The following is a 17,977-nucleotide window of genomic DNA, read 5'->3' on the forward strand; positions in this document are numbered from 1 at the left end:
ACATTAGTATGATATGTACTATCCCAAGACCAACGCATGCCCCAATATCGTATTCACCGCTCACCCAGGGCCAGGAGGAAGCTCAGCCGGCTTCTCTTTGGTCGGGGACCGGCTCTTGCTTTTCCTCTTGCTCTTGGTCTCCTCCTCCTCTTCACTTTCTGCTTCATCAGCTCTTTCCTCGATCCACTTGAAGACCTCGTCTTTATGATGCATCAGCATCTCACTGAGTCCGGCCTTGGGCGATTGAATTAGGTGTCCGTAGCGTTTGGACGGCTTGCGCCGTGTTTCCACATTATTCCAGAGACCATGCGTGTGGGACACAAAGACGAGTGAGTTCTGCTCGAATTGTCAGTTTCGAGGCTATAAAACAGCGATCTACTCGGGCGAATGCAACACTCACATCTTTATACCACCTTGAGAGCCAGACCTGAGTGTGAGAGGCTATCGCTCGAACAGGATTCTCAGCGACAAAGGAGATAACACCATTGACCCGTTTGTACAGAGTGTCTATCTTGGTCAATTGCTGCTTAAACCATTTCTCTAAGGTCACCCTACCTCTGTTGATCAAGAGATTCGCGACTCCATAAAAGGCATTGCCGATGCCGACGAAGAATATCTCAGTAGCTTCATTGGGTCTAGGACAGTCAGCTGCGTTACCTACGAGAAGCCGTCCCAAAACTTACTCAATGTAGTTGTCCCACAGATATCCAGCCAATTCCTCGGTAGCCGAAGGCCTATTCTCATCTTCATCTTCGTACTTTCCGGTGGTCTTCAAGTCATCAGCGAGGAACATTATACCAAAAAGTCCATGTTACTTACAGGCTCCATCGTCACGTGCTTGGGAATATTGACATCAATGACAGCGTAGCCTTTCCCGATGGCCCATCCGATATAGTTCTTCATGCAATCAGCCTTGCCCTTGTTAGCATATGCTGTTGAGTCTGGTGAACCATCGCACATACCAGCCAGCAGTTATGCGCCTCGAGTTTGTTGGTGACAGGATGAGGCAAGCCCATGATTTCCGGCCTGCTCTATGTTAATAACTTCCCTCCTTTGCAGGATATGATGAACTTACGGATCATGGAAAATAACAATGAGAGGCACGGCTTGGTAGTAATTGGCACTGTATAGAATCAGCACATGTCTCATTTTGAGTATGCTTCTACTGACCTCGCCAGCACTTGATTCTCGAACGACTTTGATATCGATGTCCGATAGATGTATAGGGAGGTGAGTTTGAAATTGTCGTACAGCTGCTTGGATTGATAGGCACGAATGACGTCTAAGACAGTTAATACCTTGCCCCAGCTCTGACACTGGCTTGGCTTACCGTGCAACCTATCAGTCCAAAGTCCCTGCTCCTGCGGCCCTTTCGGGTACATACAGCGCCAATAGCGAGACTGGATCATCATGACACGCCTTACAGTAGCGGTTGCCAGATTTGAAGGAAGCGTTGAGTGCAATCGGTCAGGTGGATCCCCCATGAGTGTCTTTGTGACCGCTAGGGCAGACTTGGAGATTGATCTGAAATTATAACCGCCCTATTTTGTTCAGCGGTAGTCAAAATGAGATTTTTTTGCAGCACTGACCTCAAGACACACAGCAACTTTGCCATGAGCGAGAGTCATAAGCATATGTGTCATATGAGCGTAGCAAGAGGGTGTCACAAAGCAGCCTCCAAGCTCATCACCAGCAGCCGCATCGAAGCCGGACGCAACTGTCTAAAGTCAGTCCCCGGTAGGCACTTGTTGGGAAACAAACTACTCACCGATCACCAGGTCAGGATTGAATTCCTGCGCAATAGGCATCACAACTTGTTGGAAAGCATACATGTAGTCGCCATCGCCCATACCTTGGCTAGGCCAGGGGATGTTGACGTTCCTAGATGGAGATCAGCGCACAGAGCTCGCTTCTGCAGATCCCTGGATAAGCCTACTTTCCAATACCAGCGCCAGCTCCGCAGTGGTCCCAGTCGCCCTCGTCCCCTCCGGGGTAAAACTTTCCGTCTTGATGGACATGAAGGGAGATGTAGAGAACATTGGGGTCGTCGTAAAACGCTTTCTGAATACCGTTGCCTATGAATCATGAGATGCTATACTTGAGTCGGATATTTGCAGGTATTCTTCATTTACCGTGATGAACATCCCTGACCAAATTAGCTAGGTTTTGTATCAGTATGAGGAAGACGTACCAATCGACAATCAAGATTTTCCTGCAGCTTTCCCCGAGTACTCTCTGACAAACACGCGCCGCGACGGAAACATTGTTAAACAGACAAAATCCCATAGTCTTGTCGTGTTCTGCGTGGTGCCCCGGCGGCCGAATGACAGCTATGGCATTCTTAACCTTGCGAGTGGCTACAGCTAGACACGTCTCAATCGCTCCTCCAGCTGATAAGAGGGAAGATGCGAATGTCAACTTGTTGAAGTAGATGGAGTCACGCGTATGCTCCAAAGCAATGAGCTCATCATCGGACATGTCTATGGTAATGGTCAGTACTTGAAGTAGGGAGAGACTTGAGCCCATTGCATTCGCTTTTACCTTTTGTACTTTCAACAAAAGCGTAGTGATCCGGCGTGTGAACGAGAGAGATCTCAGCCTCGGTGGCATTGCGAGCATGAATACGTTTCAAAGGTCGTGCGACAAGCGGTCTTGAAGACTCTGGGTCATCAACGAGCCCTGCTCGGCATAGCTCCTTGTAGATGTAATAGATTCTCCTCGGGTCCTCAGGATGAACATCTGCAGTTGGTCGCACCTCACAATGGTAGCGCATCTGAACATCATAGCAGAGCCCTGACGGTAGAGACGCAAGAGGAAGCCCTACACGCGCCCCTAAATCCTCCTCAGACCAGTCTGACGTTTCCTCAACAATGCTGTCTGCTCTTTTGGCGGGCTCAGTAATAGCAGTACTAGGTCCAGCTGACTTTTCCGGAGCACTTGGTGACACTGTGGGCTGTGCTTGAGCAACTGGTGCAGCCACATGCTGGTCGCCCAATTGAGCAGGCAGAGGCAGATTCATAGACTCCCCCAGAAGCGGTGGAGCAAGCCAACGGTCAGTTCCTCCGTTGAGAGACCCTGGTATTGCTGGCACGCTGGGATTGCTGGTGGGATGGCCATGTGAAGCGCTAGCGCTGGGATGATGGGGCCCTGCCTCTCCCATCAGAGTGTCACCATCCTGCTCCATAGCCATTGGGAGGATGATGCGATGAGCTTTTGATTTCTCCCTAGGCTTGAAAACTTAGTAGTCTCAACATGTCATGGCCGAGTCTGCAGATTTGCTCGGAAAAAAAGGATGGGTCTCAAATGACCCTGAAATATCCTCCAAAGATAATGCCTATTCCGTGCAAAGCAAGGAATGAAACCAATGTAAGGATTTGCGATAGAAGTTGCGCCGATTACAAAAGTAATAGATAGAAAAGATAGGTGAAACTGTGAAAGAAAGATAGGAGCTCCTGCAGAGATATGAGAAGAAAGAGCTAGACAAAGAGATAGATGCCTTTTAGCTTAGTCGCTTAGAGACAAGGGCCCCCGATGTAGAACAATTCCAGCTCAGGCAATTCAGGAGATGGCAGGGGAAAAGTGAGCAGAGAAAATTCACTGAGGATCTTGACATCTAATACATCTGGACCACAGAATAATTTCTGATATGGCAATCACTGCGGCCAGCAGGAACGCGTGCTGGTTTAGGAGTTTATTGGTTTATGTAGTGTAGGAAGCTCTAAAAAGGCGTGGCCTATCTAGGTCCCAGATCACGTGACTACGGCGGAACTCATAATGTCAGGTAAATTGGTGGTAGGCCATTCTGGAGCAGGAAGGCTGGCTAACAAAGCGAAGGACATCTCGATGCTTTCTGGAATTTGGCGGACAGGTAGTTGAGCGAAAGACTGCTATAGCAGGCCAAAAGATCCAGACAGACTCATGGCTCCTCCGGAATGCTATACAGTGAGCTATGTTATCGTCACGTGTCTGCCCCCCGATCATTTGCCGATCTTTGCCCGGCTGTGTCCGAGAATGACTAACATCGACCTCTTCGCGCCGGTATTCATGTTGGCTAAATGATGCTACGTTTACAGAGAGCCCCTTAAACAAGGAGCAGAAGCATTTGGGATTTGGCAACGTCAAGTCATTTCATTAAATAGTACGTTATCATGTGCTTTTATGCCCAGAGCCATGATCTCCAGTGCGTTTTTGTCCGCAGGGCATGTTGTATCCGACTTCGGAATGTCTCTATTTCACAGAAGACTTCTAGTTTCAACTTTCCGTCCTGATTCCTACTGGGAATCGACCTTGGCAATGTAGGCTGAAATGACGAGTCAGTATAAGGCAGTCCTGAGTGCTAGGCTGAACGTGAACTTACCGATGAGGTCAACAACGCGGCGAGAGTAGCCCCACTCGTTGTCGTACCAGGCGACGAGCTTGACGAAGTTGGGGTTGAGGGAGATACCAGCCTTGGCATCGAAGATGGAGGAACGTTCATCACCGTTCAGGTCGCTGGAGACAACTTCGTCCTCAGTGTAGCCGAGAATGTCTAATAACCCGTCAGTAATATTCACCGTGAAAGCAGCTCAGCAATTCACGTACCCTTGAGCTCGCCTTGCTCAGAGGCAGACTTGATGGCCTGCTTGATCTCATCGTAAGAAGCACCCTTCTCGAGGCGGCAGGTGAGGTCAACGACGGAGACGTTGGAGGTAGGAACACGCATGGACATGCCGGTCAGCTTGCCGTTGAGAGAAGGAATGACCTTGCCGACGGCCTTAGCAGCACCAGTCGAGCTGGGAATGATGTTCTGGGCAGCAGTACGACCACCTCTCCAGTCCTTGTTGGAGGGAGCATCGACGACCTTCTGGGTGGCGGTGTAGGAGTGGATGGTGGTCATGAGACCCTCAACAATGCCGAACTTGTCGTTGATGACCTTGGCCAAGGGCGCAAGGCAGTTGGTGGTGCAAGAGGCGTTGGAGAGGACCTGGATGTCGGAGGTGTAGCTGGTATTGTTGACACCCATGACGAACATGGGGGCATCAGCAGAAGGAGCAGAGATGATGACCTTCTTGGCACCACCCTTCAAGTGAGCGGAGGCCTTGTCCTTGGTGGTGAAAACACCAGTGGATTCGACGACGTAGGTAGCGCCGGTCTCAGACCAGGGGATCTGAGAGGGATCCTTCTCAGCATAGAAGCGAATCTTCTTGCCGTTGACAATCAGACCCTGGTCATAGGTCTCAATGGTGCCCTTGAACTGGCCGTGGGTAGTGTCGTATTTGAGCATGTAGGCCTATAGCATTCGTATCGGGTTCGATCAGTTTCTGAGGTCAAATAATGGAGGAGTCTAGCTGAGTGGCTTGGTGCACGTACAGCATAGTGAACCTCGATGAAAGGGTCGTTGACGGCAACGACGTCGACTAAGCCGTGGCTGAGGCTGTTCAAATCAATCTATTAGAATAACCAGTCCATTGATGTAGCTTGAAGCCACAGCTACTTACGCGTTACGGAAGACCTGTGATGGCTTGTTAGCTTCTGCATATCTAAACAGGGGACAGGGTCTATCAAACTCACAATTCTTCCAATACGACCGAAGCCGTTGATACCAACCTATAAGAGAAGTTGAGTATATGGCGCAATGACGCATTGAAGCAAAGCCCGCTTCACAGAGATCAGAACCTTCATACCTTGGGAGTGGCCATTGTGTAGATTTGTCTGGTACTGAGTGGGGTGAATGTTAGTCAAGCTTTGCGAGAGAGAGAGAGAGAGAGAGAGACAGTGAAGAGGACACTGTTGTAGACGGGATTGAGGGGAGATGGATATGTTCTTACTTTATAGAATGATAGAGAGACAGAGATGATGAAGCTGATGATGGGAAGAGAGTAGAAGAGGAGAGAAAAAGCCCAGCGGCGGGGGAGGGGCAGTAGAAAAGGCAATGGCTTGTTGTCTCCGACTGACGCAACGACCTGATCACCTTGGAGCTTGCGCGCCAGTAAAAACTGCACACCGGGCGGACAGACGGGGCTAAAGGCCAAATAGCTACTCCAGCCTATGTAATACCGCTTCCCAGTGTTGCTACACAATAATTGATTGCTACGGTAATGGCTTGAAAACGGGTCTTTCTGGGCCAGCTTGCGTGCTGGTTCCCGATATGCGCCGCCCAGCAGTTCTTCAGCAGCTTTTCCGGTTTCATACACCGGGCAAAGCAGGAGACTCACGATATTTGGGTGGCCTGCCTCCCCTCGGTAGCTGCCGTGCTGGCCAATAGCCGTGCTGCGTGCTCGTCCAGCCGGGTACTCGCTCCTACAAATCTCGTGAAGCTTCTGCCAGCTCTTCGGAAAGAGTGATATTAGATTACGGAATACCTAGGTTATTATGATAGAGAAATTCCCGTTGCATTGGCACCCGCTTATACTCGCTTCGGAGGGTGGGCAACCACTCTGGATGATGTAACAGAAACGGGAAGACAAAGAACAGCCCACCAAGAGACGCTCTGGAAGAGGGGCTGTCCGGCCTTTCCGCTTTGGGACCATGATTCCTGCGTCGGAACAATTTTAATCCACAACCTCCTATTCAGGACTTCTAGAATGTGCGGAGCACCTAATCATACCTTAGCTCATCTCCATCACTGCGGTCTCTCACCGAAGCTCGAGAGGGCTTGAAGGGCTTCTCCGTACTCCAGAAATTCTCACCGGTTGCAAAGTATCATGTGCTACGCATTTTTCCCCTTATCTCCATTTCTTTTTGTTTTGCCCCTTTGTCTCCTGAGGATTTGAAAGGTCTGCCTTTTATCCGGCGGACAATTGGAACGTGTCAATAGAAGGCTTGTGCCTTATTGATATGCTATGCTTTTCCTCACACAATTGCGACTTGAGACGCCTGCAGGCATTGCATGACATTTTCAGGGTGCACAAATGGTCTCAACTTATAGATGTAGTCTTCTATCAAATTCTATAATTCCATCGAAACTTGTTCTGCAGTCGAGTTCGTTCTATCCTTCCAATGAAGCTTCCAAGGATCTACTCCTTGGTACAGATTACTAGGAGATAAAAGCCAACCGCAAAGATGGCTTGTCAAGTACTCATCACTGAATCACCCATTTGCTAACGGATCTACTTCAAATAACCGGAGCCTTTGAGACAACTTTTCATTGATGCTCGCCGCCTGCGAACACAGACATTTAGATATCAAAGCAGCTAATCCAACAGACTACATCGAAGGGGACAAGTCGTCGGATGAGCCCTCATACATAAAACTGATGTTCTTGTAGCGGTCAGGAAACCAGTGACATTATCAATACAATGTGATCGATTGCGACTATCACGCTGCCGTTAATCATGTCCTGGTCTAGCAACCTCGTTGCAATCTGGACCACCTCCAAGAGTCTGCATTGAAGTCGCCTCTATAAATACAGGTGAAGAAAGAAGGTCTTGCCCACAACTGTCACGTAAGACTATTTGATCCAGAAGCTTACTCCTCCTTGACGCCGCCACGCCAGTTCTTCTCGGCGTTCTCGACGGAGGCCTTGTCGCTCTTGACCTGACCCTGGCTCAGGAAACTGTTGGCGGCCTTGAAAGGACGCTGAAGATCTCCAATGGCGGGCTTCCCGAACACGTGGATCTTAATGAGATTCGACTCCAATGCGCTCTTCAGAGGGATGATCGACTGAATCAGGAGGGGGTTGGTGTACTTAAAGTACAGGTGCATGACACCCATCATACCCACTCCCATGAGCTGCGACTTCATCAATTGGCGCAGTTGTCCCTTGTCGTAATCCATGTTGGTGGTCGTCACGGGGCGAGGCTCCTCGCCACTGCCCATGGGGGCAGGCTCGACGTACTTCAGAGTAGTCATGTCTGTGATAATTCAATTAGCTTCCACCATAACTCCCCGGTGCAACTGCGGATAAGTGCGTACCCTTCTTTTGACTGATCTTGGATTGCGTATACATGTAAAGTCCAAGAATGATCACATTGGACGCGAGGTATATGCAACGGACAAGGAAGAGGACATCCGGGTTGTCAAAAGGAACCTTCTTCGCCAGCTGCATCATCACAAGGATGATGGCCAGGTTAGTTCTGCGGAGATAAAGGCATGGTCAGTCTTATTCGACATCTGTAAAAGAAATAATTATGGAAAAGGGATCTCTATGCCAAAGAGAAGCAAAGAAAAAAAAATACGCTGAGACGACTCACACTTGAGGATTCACCATTTTGACGACAAGGTCCTTTGACGAGAAAGATCAAATACTGGCAGGACTGAAACTGAAACTGAAGGGTCGAGGAGGGAGGGCGCGTGCAGGCAGAACCTTCTGACAAAGCGCAAACCTGGAGCCCCAGAAAGTCGAACAGCTGTCCAGATGGCGTGAGATCACGTGAAGAAATCCCTTCATAAAACGTGGCACGTGAGCTTATCTTTAGATTGGCCTGATAACGCGAGATTGCATTAGTTTGTTGATCGGCTGCGTCCTCAGGCAGATTTTTGGTCTAAGGCATCAAAGTCACCTGCTCAGTTATGTAATATGCGCCTCGACAACCATCAATTCTCATCATCAAGCTTGCTCAGCTGCTTGACATGAGCATTCACTCAGCTACGACTATCTGAGATATTCATCTTCTTAAATGACAACATGGGTTGAGACATATTCAATGTTGGATGATCATTAACGAGAAGAAACATGGCTGAAAGCCGTACCATACCTGAGGGGCTGGCTTCAGTCATACCGCGAAGTCTCAACACCATCCTAGATGGGCCATTCTTATTCTGCTAACCAATCTCTACTGACTAAGGTACAGACAATCTACGCTTGATCAACGTATTTAACCGAGTTCAAGCTTGCCTGGCGTTGTGACTTGCTCAGTATGCCTTCTCAGCTGGCTTTTCGAAGCATCCGAGTCGAAGCTGAGCATTGTTCCTAATCGGGATTAGCGCCCCTCCACGATCAACGCCTTTAGCGACCAGGATGGGTCTTGACATTTCTGACTCCTTCATCCATCAACAACGCGCGTATCTGAGGACTTTGAACCATCACAACATCCACCCCCGTTGGTCAAATCATCTGAATCTTGCTCAACGCGTCATTTTTATCTCTGCGACCCCGAATCCCGACAATTTTCAATATGCCCGGCGGAAAGGGAAAGTCTGTTGGCGGAAAGGCTGGTGCGAAGGATGCTGCGGGGAAAACCCAGAAGTCTCACAGCGCAAAGGCGGGTTTGCAGGTCAGTATATCGTGTGTTTCTTAGTACTATGCACAGCAACAACATTGTTTCATGCGTTCTGATGTCTCTGGCAACCGCTTCTTTGTGATGAATTCGAAGTTGCGGAAATTCCATCGGAAGAACGCGTCTTCACGTCAGATGTTGAGGAACTTCTTTGCCTGTCAAGAGTTTCATCGGATCGCGAAAGTGAAAATTGTAGAAGACGCAACATATTGCGAGACTTTATTGCTATGGAGATCATCAATATGTTCTTGTCTTCAATCCAGGACCTCGTTTGAAGATTCGCTTGGACAATTTGAGCTAACGTGAGTCCTGGTTTAGTTTCCCTGTGGTCGTGTCAAGCGTTTCTTGAAGAACAACACGCAAAATAAGATGCGAGTTGGCGCTAAAGGTATGATTACCATTCCCACGACTCCCTCATCTTCCCCATCGACGTGTTTTCTTGTCCTGATTCACTGACACACATATTTTAGCTGCGGTCTATGTCACGGCTGTTCTGGAATACCTGACTGCGGAAGTCCTCGAACTTGCTGGTAACGCCGCCAAGGATCTGAAAGTCAAGCGTATCACGCCCCGCCACCTGCAGCTCGCCATCCGTGGTGACGAGGAGTTGGATACTTTGATCCGCGCCACCATCGCTTTCGGTGGTGTCCTGCCACGTATCAACCGTGCGCTGCTGCTCAAGGTGGAGCAGAAGAAGAAGAGCAAGTCCGAGGCTTAAAAACGAACAAAACGGCAAATACCCCACGAATACGGCGTTTGATCTTGATGATGAATAAAGAGGTTCTGCTCATGGGCCCGGCTACAGCATTTCTTTTTCTCGCTTCACGAGGCGGTGCCTGAAAACAGCCATGCTCGAGCTATAATCCTTGCGGCAATAACTTCAAGCGCATCCTCCATCGTCGGTCCGCCCCTCCACCACGCTCCACCTGGGATTGTTCTACCCCATTTTCTTGCCGCCTCGCGTACCTCTTTCCTCGTCTCTTTCTTTTTGAATCGGTTCTTCCATCTTCCTAGTCAGTTTATACCGTTTGCGTGACTTGCCTGGGCGCTGTAATGGGAATTATGGGGATATCTCGGTAGTAGGAAACGTCCTTCTAAAATGCCTGTTTTTCTTTACTTTCTCTTTTCTTTAAATTGATCAACGGTGTTGTGAGTTTCATTATTTTACCTATTTGTTATATTTATCCTTAGTCCATTTTGATGAAATTGTATCAGTAGGTCTCATGCTTTAGTCGCAATCTAATGTATACCTATAGAACAGTATCTCAATTGGTTCATCTGGGTACGAGAAATGCAGTGGCTTACCTTCATCTCTTTCAAGGATAAAAATTTTGTAATTGTTAACGACTCATATCCAACAAATTGAATGAAACGATGCTGTCTCAGCCATGTATACTTCAGTTGACTAATAATGGATTATCGCAAGGGATGCCATAGGCTGTACGGAGTACGGCTTAGGTATGCATGATATATCCCTATGCATTTCTTGATATGATAAACAAGCCCTGAACTCTCGCTTCGCAAGTCCACTATCGGTGGTTACTCTTATGCTACTCATGACACTGGCCGCTACATAACTATCAAAGTAGAAGATAAAGTGGTTTAATAACTAACACGTACATTGACTGGAGACCTTTAGAAAAGATGACAACTGAAATCGGTTTCAGGAACTAAATGAAAAGGGAACAGAAGCCGCAGGAGGGCCGAACCTCGAAAAAGAGCCGCCAGATTGTAAATGATGCAGAAAGCCACCGGTTGACTAAATAAACCCGTATGCAAACCATTGAGCGGAGTACTCTCGAGTAGACGGTCGAGACGTGCTTTATTCTTTTGTTTGTTTCTTCCTTGTTTGCCAGCGTTCCGGCACAATGCAAGGAGGATTGGTCGGTTCGACGACTGCGATTGGACATTTTAACTCGAAAATGCTGCGCAAATGTCCGATTGAATATGGCCTTGGTCCGTTGTCATTGACATGTAAGTCCATGAATCAGCCACATATGCAGGCGAAGGAAGGGGAGACGTGATTTGATAAAACATATCCGTCCAGTACCGCTCAAAACAGCTCGAATACATGAATGAATTAGAGAAGAATAGTGCTGAAGATTAAAACAAGAAACGGAGAAGAAAATAAAATCGAGAAATCAACATTAAACAATGCAAATCGCCCTTATACAGAGCAACAATATGCGAATGCTGGTATGCCACCTCTCTTGGTGTTAGTCAAAGACATGATGAGATATTTCTTATTGTCGTTCTTCGTAGACCCCTCCAGTTAAAACAAATTTTATTGTGCTTTCCGCCGCAAACGCAAGATCGGAACAAATGGCACAGAAATGAAAAGAGAAGAATGTTTTCTCGCATGCAAGGCGCCCGCGTCTCAGAAGTTCAGAGCTTTCTTTTTGCGATGGTGTTCTGAGAAGAAAAGAGGAAAAAAAAGTACCGAGTCCGTCCAAACAGTGTGCCTGATGGGCTGCCCCAAAATAACGTCTAAAACTTGACTAGATCAGAGAAAAAGTTTTCTTTTGATTCTCTTGGAGTGTCATCGCGTCATCCCTCATCGAATCGTAAGCCAGTAATCGCACATCTGGATTAGGCCTCGTGATATAAGAGTCGTATTCATCTCGCGGCAAAGCAATCTAAACAAGTTCCGTTGTCTTCGTCTCTCATCGATCATGTGCTTTTTTTTTTTTGGTCCAGCATCTTACTCCACAATAATCTCCACTCCAGAATTGGTCCGCAATTCATCACTTCCACGCGATTGATGTCCATTCGATCGGCGGAATCCCGAGCCTTTCTCAGGCATTGGGCCTCTAGGCTGCCTAATGGGCATGCGCTCCTGTGACTGACCGTCAAATCCAAGTCCGATGGATCGGTTACTACCAATGGGACCAGCGCTGGAAGGCTGACTTTCCTGCTGGTCCCAAGAGAACATACCCCTCAATCTCCTGGGGCTCGCATTCGGCCCTCCGATTCCAGTGCCAAGGGACAGGCTGCTCAGACTGTTCACCAAAAGATTGTCGTCCCGTTGCACGCCAAGGGAGGAGCCAGACGGGGCTGGAGTCAAGGTGGGGGTGTTCGACGCGCCGCTGGTCACAGCCTCGTAATGCTGTAAACGTGTGCCATTGGATTGCAAGGCTGCCGGGAAGCTCGCGGAGGAAGGCACGGGAGAAGGAGTATACGAGCGAAGATCGGCAAATGACTTGGCCGCGCGGAGATTCTGGGTATTTCCGTAGTTGCCAGGCGAATCAAGAACGCCGAGGAAGCCGGAAGTCTGTCCACGAAGATTGTTAAAAGGACCAGGCCCTCCCTCGTTCCTGGCCTCGCTGAAGTCAATGGTGGCTGCGCGATTCAGTCCACGACGAGCGGTATCGGCTGGCTGAACAGCAGTCGGGACGGAGGTTAGAGGCGGACTGATGTTAGTGCCGGGAGCGACTTTGAAAACCTGCACCTGTCGCTGTTCGCCATTACCACGAGAAGCATGACCAAGACCCATGTTGTGCGCAAGAGTGTGGACCGTCCGGCGCTGGATAGGGCTGAGAGTGGACGGGAACAGCACGGAATCGCGGCTGGGATCTTCCTTGAAAAGAAGGAGCTGAGAGTAATAGGAGAGCGTCGTGCTATCATTCAAATCGACCTCTGCAATGAAAGTGAAATTAGCATAAGCGAGAAAGCATCGGAACTGTCAAAACAAATTTCGAAGTGTGGAATGACTCGCTCTGACTTACCCAGCTTTTGGCCACGCTGCGAAACGGGAGAAGGAGACGTCGCAGGAATGTGGGACGTGAGGGAAGACATGGAACTCTGAGTCTGAAGCTGTGAGGCAGCCATGGGCCTGTGCTGTTCCTCCAGTTGACCGCGGCGTTCGCGCTTCTCCCGCTCGATGCGCTCGCGCTCCTGGAGAGGGAGCATCTTCTTGTACTCCACCCGCAACTTCCGACCTTGGAGCTCGAAGTGGTTAAGAACCTCGATAACGGTGGCGGTTTCCTCAGCAGAGGTGAAATTGGCAAAGGCCAAACCCCGGAACACGCCGTTGTCAAAGTGATAATTGAACGCGTAAGGAAGCGGGAGGTTCAGCTCAGTCATCAATTGCACCAACTGCTCCTTCTTGACAGCAAAAGGGATGTTCTTGATAACGATCGCGGTCGGAATCAACTCGTCATCTCCCTCCGAGGGAACTGTGGCTTCGGAACGCACCGCACCACTTTGAAGAGGTCCAGGTCCAAGGTTCGAAAAAGGACTGGGCATACCAGGCTGCTGGTCAAGCCATGTCTGTATTCTCGAGTTAGCATAACAGACAAAGATAATAGTTTAGGGAATTTGAAGTCAGCACATACCGTAGGCAAACCCGTTCGACCAGTGCGCGAGGTGGTCTTCAGACTGGCCGAGGCCGAACGGATGGCTCCCAAAGTCTGAGCGTTGGCAAACCCATTTGGATTCCAAGTCTGAGAACCTGGGAGGTCATAAGCATAAGAGGTATTGTGCAATGACGGATTCAAGCGCTCGAGACGGCCGGTGTCGTAGCGAGCCATTGAATCATCGTACAGATTGACAGGCATTGGGCCGTATGCATCGAATTGTCGCGAGGGCTGACGGTGGAGAGGCTGCTGGTGACGCTGAGAGCCAGGGGAACGCGCAGAAGAATTGTCGTGATACATCTCCTGTGATTGTTGATAACTCATGGCGGCCGAGAAACGAGAATTCCCAACTAGCGACCAACCGTGGAATGTGGGCACTGGAATACCCACCACACAACAAACCCGATAAGCCTAAACGACAGTGCTCAAAACATAGGAGCTACCCGGCGCAGGCGTCGTGAACTGGGAATAAAATGGTTTGGCGAAGAATAATAGCAGTCGAGAGGGGGGTGACTTTGGCTCCGGGGAAAGCGACTGAAAAAGTTTCTACCGGCGAAAGCGGGTTGATGGTCTCTGATTTGAGGAAAAGAAAATGAGAAAAATAAAGACGTGTGGTGTATCTGCGATACAACACAAGCGACGAAAAAGAAACAAGAAAGGATTCTCTAGATAAATCGCTCTCACTAAGAATGAAAATAATCAGTCGTCACGCTTGATATCATTAAAGACCAGGGGCTTTCAGGTGTTGATTTTCCTGGGTCTGTCGTATCCTTCCTCGTCCTCCGCGAATAATCCGAAGCAAAGAAGCGACGGTCTCAACGGAGGTCGTCAGGAAACGGAAGATGAGACGAAATGAGAAGAGAGAACGGGTGATAAATCGCCACTACCCGGAACACAGACCACCTTCACGAAGCTTGAGACTGGTTGCGGATGTGGTAGTGATGGTGGTGGTGGTGAGCGGGGGGGGAAAGAGAGAGAGAGCGAGGGAGAGAGACAGCCACAGTGAGGGACTTGAGGGGGGTGAATGTTAGACACCTGAGGCAGAAAGATAGGTTACGATCAAGTACTTTACGGTCAGGAACGTAGGTATCTCGACCACCGTCACAGCCTGAAGTACCTAGGTCATAACCCACCGACCTCAAGCCTGGAGTGTAATATTTGGTAATGGTATGGTAAGAATGGCCAGGAGTAATTGGTCGTGAGGAAGAATAAAAGTAACGCACCAGGAAATCCGGCAGCTGGCGTACCGTTTCACTCGGTAGTCAGAACGACTCAACGAGGAGCAACTTAAAAAGTGAGGTATTCCGTAGTACGAGACTTAAGGTAAGTACCAGAGGACCCGGAGATCAACGAATCCACTTCCACGAAATCAAACCGCCAAGGATTGGATGCAGCTGCTAGTTTAGGCTAGATTCGATAGATCAGGGCGATTGTGAATTGTGATGCTTATCGGTTGTGAAGCTGCAGTTTCAACCACAAGCCCAACAATCCCAGCTGTTACTTCAGGACTGCGATTGGTATGGTACCGGCGACAGTGCACAAACGTCGAAATATTCTCTGTACGGATTACCGACGAACTTGGTGTCATGTAATGAAAGTCAAGTGAAAGACAAACTCCCGGAGTGGTTATATTATAGAGCGGGCGCAGGAGTCCAGCTGGGCAACAGAACCGACTGCTCTAGTTTGAATATTTCGGTGCTCGCTGGTAAAGAACGCTTTATTGGATTGACAAAGGCAACGCAACCTTGTTGGCGAGTATGAGCGTCAGTGTTGAAGGGTTGATGCTGACGGGGGACGGAACGACGACGGGAGGATCGAGAGACGCGCGGTAGTGGATGATTTGGGTTTGTTTAACCTGATAGAAATCGGTATCTGATCCACTTGCAGGCTCGCAGCAATGCCCTGGACTCCTGTGTCCTGCTTGATGCTTGATCGTGCTGTTTGACGTGCTGGGATGCACCACAGAGGAGGAGAACCAGATGGCAAGAGGGTAAATGATTCAACAACGTATAAGTATGAATCCAATTAGGAGGCCTTCAGATTGAGACTCGGGGTCTGTAACAGAATCAATAAGATGAGGAAGAAAAAGCAATATTGAATTATGACCAACCAGAAGAGAGGAACCAGAACGCTGTACTTATAGATATTCAGATCATGTAGGTAAAGACGGGTGCCTTAGCATTCGGCAGCAGATGTTCTTTATATTCCCGTACTGATTTGGACGACTTTCGAGCCAAGTAGGAGTCTACCTGGTCTATCTGCCTTGGTATTATTGATTTTTCCTTACACTCCGTCCCTCCTTTGCCCCTGGACCCTCTTGTGTCTTAGAGCTCCTTCTCACAAGCTCTTAGAATGTCCCACTCTATCTATTAATACTATACACGAGGAGCGCTGTTTAGTACATAGTACATACAACCAGTCTAATCATGTAATGGTCTCGCCTGGTGGGCAGTGATTTGATTTGAACTTCTCTCTTTCAGAATGGTGACCTCTCTAAGAATCCATTCCTGAACGATGTCTTGGTGAGCCTTCCTTTTCCCCTGTATAGATACCAGTCACAAATCAGCCAAAGGAGTGTTTCTTTTGTCCTTCCACGACACCCCGCCTCCTTCGTGAGTCTTCCCCTCCAACAGCACGGGGCAGAAACTGAACTTTGGCAGTCGGGACGCTCTGACTGCCTGCAATCTTGTGCTCCCCTTACACCCCTGATCGGAGCTTTTTCGGCCACTTAACCGTCTCGTCACTTTCGTGAAATAAGTATTATTATGGACGGCGGACCATCATTTTGAGACTGAAACTGATTACTTTCCTGGCAATACCAGTAGTACGTATTCCTTTTGGGACTTTCGATTTCCATGGTGATAGTCGTTGCTAGCTCCCGAGTGACAGTTTCTCCCCTGAGCCGGTGCCTAGGAACTCTGATACCAATGCGCGTTTAGAGTCTGAGCTAGATTCCACGTAGGATCCGCCACTGTGGGTTGAAATGGCCTGTCTAATATAATCTAGTCTACTGCTAAGGTATGCTTCTCCTGGGCGAGTTAGTTGGCCCAAGTTGATCAACGCAAGCAGACACCCACACGAGCTCTTGGTACTTTGCTCGATTTGGGTTGACTCCAAGCGGATGATCAAGACCAATAGCTGCCTGATAGGCAGAGCTATGAAAAGTAGTCCATTGGCAACATCGCCTATGTCTAACACAGTAAGTATAGTGATCCCGTTACACCCAGCTTTAAGCCCCTGAGCTCGGTCTGACGGCGGACGAACACTACTGCACTGCCATTGTGAGAACAAAGAAAATGCTCGTCAATTTGAATGATGCCGAATTACACAAGAACTTCTCCCGAGGAACACTCAAATCAAATAGTCATTTATCTGAGGCACAAGGCTTCTCGAACAATTTCCCTCATGGCTCCCCGTTGACCGTCTGTGTCAAATATCAATAGTACCTGGAATGGGCCCCGTCCGGAGTACATCTTCCGTCCCCGTAACCCCTATTCTAACCTCGCAATTCTCCATGGAGGAGAAGCTCCAGAAATGATCCATCACCTTTTCGACGAATGATGTCAAGGAAATGCCATCAGTTCCGTTCAAAATATTCGAAGAGAAATGACCTTCTGGGAGGGATCCGCTGTCAATCCCCGATTTCTGGCCATGAGAATGGACTCACTCCTTAGACCAAGGGCTAGAAGACGCTAGAGTGCGACCAGCACTCATGGCATGGAGATGTTCAAGTAAAACTGGGGCCTTTCAATCCTCGTCAACAGCTTCACTCTGGGAGGTTTAATGTTCGACTTCATTTTAAATAGCTTATTCACCGCTATCTAACAGAGTAAGGTAGAATTCAGTTCCACGGTAGCTCTTCATCTATAAGGTAGGCAGGTAACTTCACAATAAACCTACTACTATGAAGTAGACAGCATGCCCTGCAGCTTACAGGCTACCATAGGGCCAGACTCCCGATGCTGTGGCCAATTCCACTACTTGCCCCAGCAGTCCCGCCTCACCATTCACCACTAATCGTTAGGTAGTGCTTTAGTTAGTCCCGCGGTGCAGCTTCCGGAGGCACTGCCTTCGATGATCCCGGCAACGGACTCCCTAATCTATCGTAGAATATTCTTAGTCTGTTCGCAGCTGGAGCCTGGAGAAAAGGAAAGGCCAATATACTGTATTAATTAATCAAGCCACCAGACCAAGTAATAGTAACTTTACCAGGTGATAGAAGTGAGCCACAGGCACAGCGGTCCTCCATAATCCGAAATCCGCCTATAAAAGATTCGGGATACTCGAAATCCAATATGACTGGGAAACATGCGCAGGGGTGTACGAGTGCAAAATTGCTTCGCTCTATTTCGTCACGCTCAGCACCAATGCTAACAGAATCCATCAGCCTCTGAAATGAGGGCCAGGATTTCTCATTAGTACTGT

General features: G+C 48.8%; 5 protein-coding genes across 5 annotated transcripts; 1 reads left to right on the plus strand and 4 right to left on the minus strand.

Moving 5' to 3' along the window:
- Positions 1-60: 60 nt before the first annotated feature.
- On the minus strand, positions 61-3,190 carry hdaA (histone deacetylase hdaA; the record flags this gene model as incomplete). Its single annotated transcript, XM_043268070.1, has 15 exons — positions 61-336; positions 401-507; positions 556-635; positions 684-769; positions 820-912; positions 963-1,026; positions 1,076-1,123; positions 1,171-1,282; positions 1,331-1,541; positions 1,590-1,717; positions 1,769-1,881; positions 1,937-2,075; positions 2,133-2,146; positions 2,192-2,480; positions 2,542-3,190. 15 exons carry the CDS (start codon positions 3,188-3,190, stop codon positions 61-63), a joined length of 2,409 nt encoding a protein of 802 aa, XP_043124005.1.
- Positions 3,191-4,271: 1,081 nt separating this feature from the next.
- On the minus strand, positions 4,272-5,678 carry gpdA (glyceraldehyde 3-phosphate dehydrogenase GpdA; the record flags this gene model as incomplete). Its single annotated transcript, XM_043268071.1, has 7 exons — positions 4,272-4,300; positions 4,358-4,528; positions 4,582-5,269; positions 5,350-5,413; positions 5,478-5,491; positions 5,551-5,586; positions 5,664-5,678. 7 exons carry the CDS (start codon positions 5,676-5,678, stop codon positions 4,272-4,274), a joined length of 1,017 nt encoding a protein of 338 aa, XP_043124006.1.
- A 1,768-nt stretch (positions 5,679-7,446) lies between these two features.
- On the minus strand, positions 7,447-8,188 carry Aspvir_004850 (PHO88 family protein; the record flags this gene model as incomplete). Its single annotated transcript, XM_043268072.1, has 3 exons — positions 7,447-7,832; positions 7,894-8,054; positions 8,172-8,188. 3 exons carry the CDS (start codon positions 8,186-8,188, stop codon positions 7,447-7,449), a joined length of 564 nt encoding a protein of 187 aa, XP_043124007.1.
- A 907-nt stretch (positions 8,189-9,095) lies between these two features.
- Positions 9,096-9,915, plus strand: htz1 (histone H2AZ; the record flags this gene model as incomplete). Its single annotated transcript, XM_043268073.1, has 3 exons — positions 9,096-9,194; positions 9,516-9,585; positions 9,668-9,915. The coding sequence occupies 3 exons, from the start codon at positions 9,096-9,098 to the stop codon at positions 9,913-9,915; spliced, it is 417 nt and encodes a 138-aa protein (XP_043124008.1).
- Positions 9,916-11,898: 1,983 nt separating this feature from the next.
- Aspvir_004852 (putative R3H domain protein) lies at positions 11,899-13,876 on the minus strand (the record flags this gene model as incomplete). Its single annotated transcript, XM_043268074.1, has 3 exons — positions 11,899-12,833; positions 12,923-13,466; positions 13,532-13,876. 3 exons carry the CDS (start codon positions 13,874-13,876, stop codon positions 11,899-11,901), a joined length of 1,824 nt encoding a protein of 607 aa, XP_043124009.1.
- Positions 13,877-17,977: the final 4,101 nt, after the last annotated feature.

Source organism: Aspergillus viridinutans, assembly GCF_018404265.1.
Source record: "Aspergillus viridinutans IFM 47045 DNA, scaffold_2, whole genome shotgun sequence".
In the NCBI taxonomy this organism is placed as follows: Eukaryota; Fungi; Ascomycota; class Eurotiomycetes; order Eurotiales; family Aspergillaceae; genus Aspergillus; species Aspergillus viridinutans.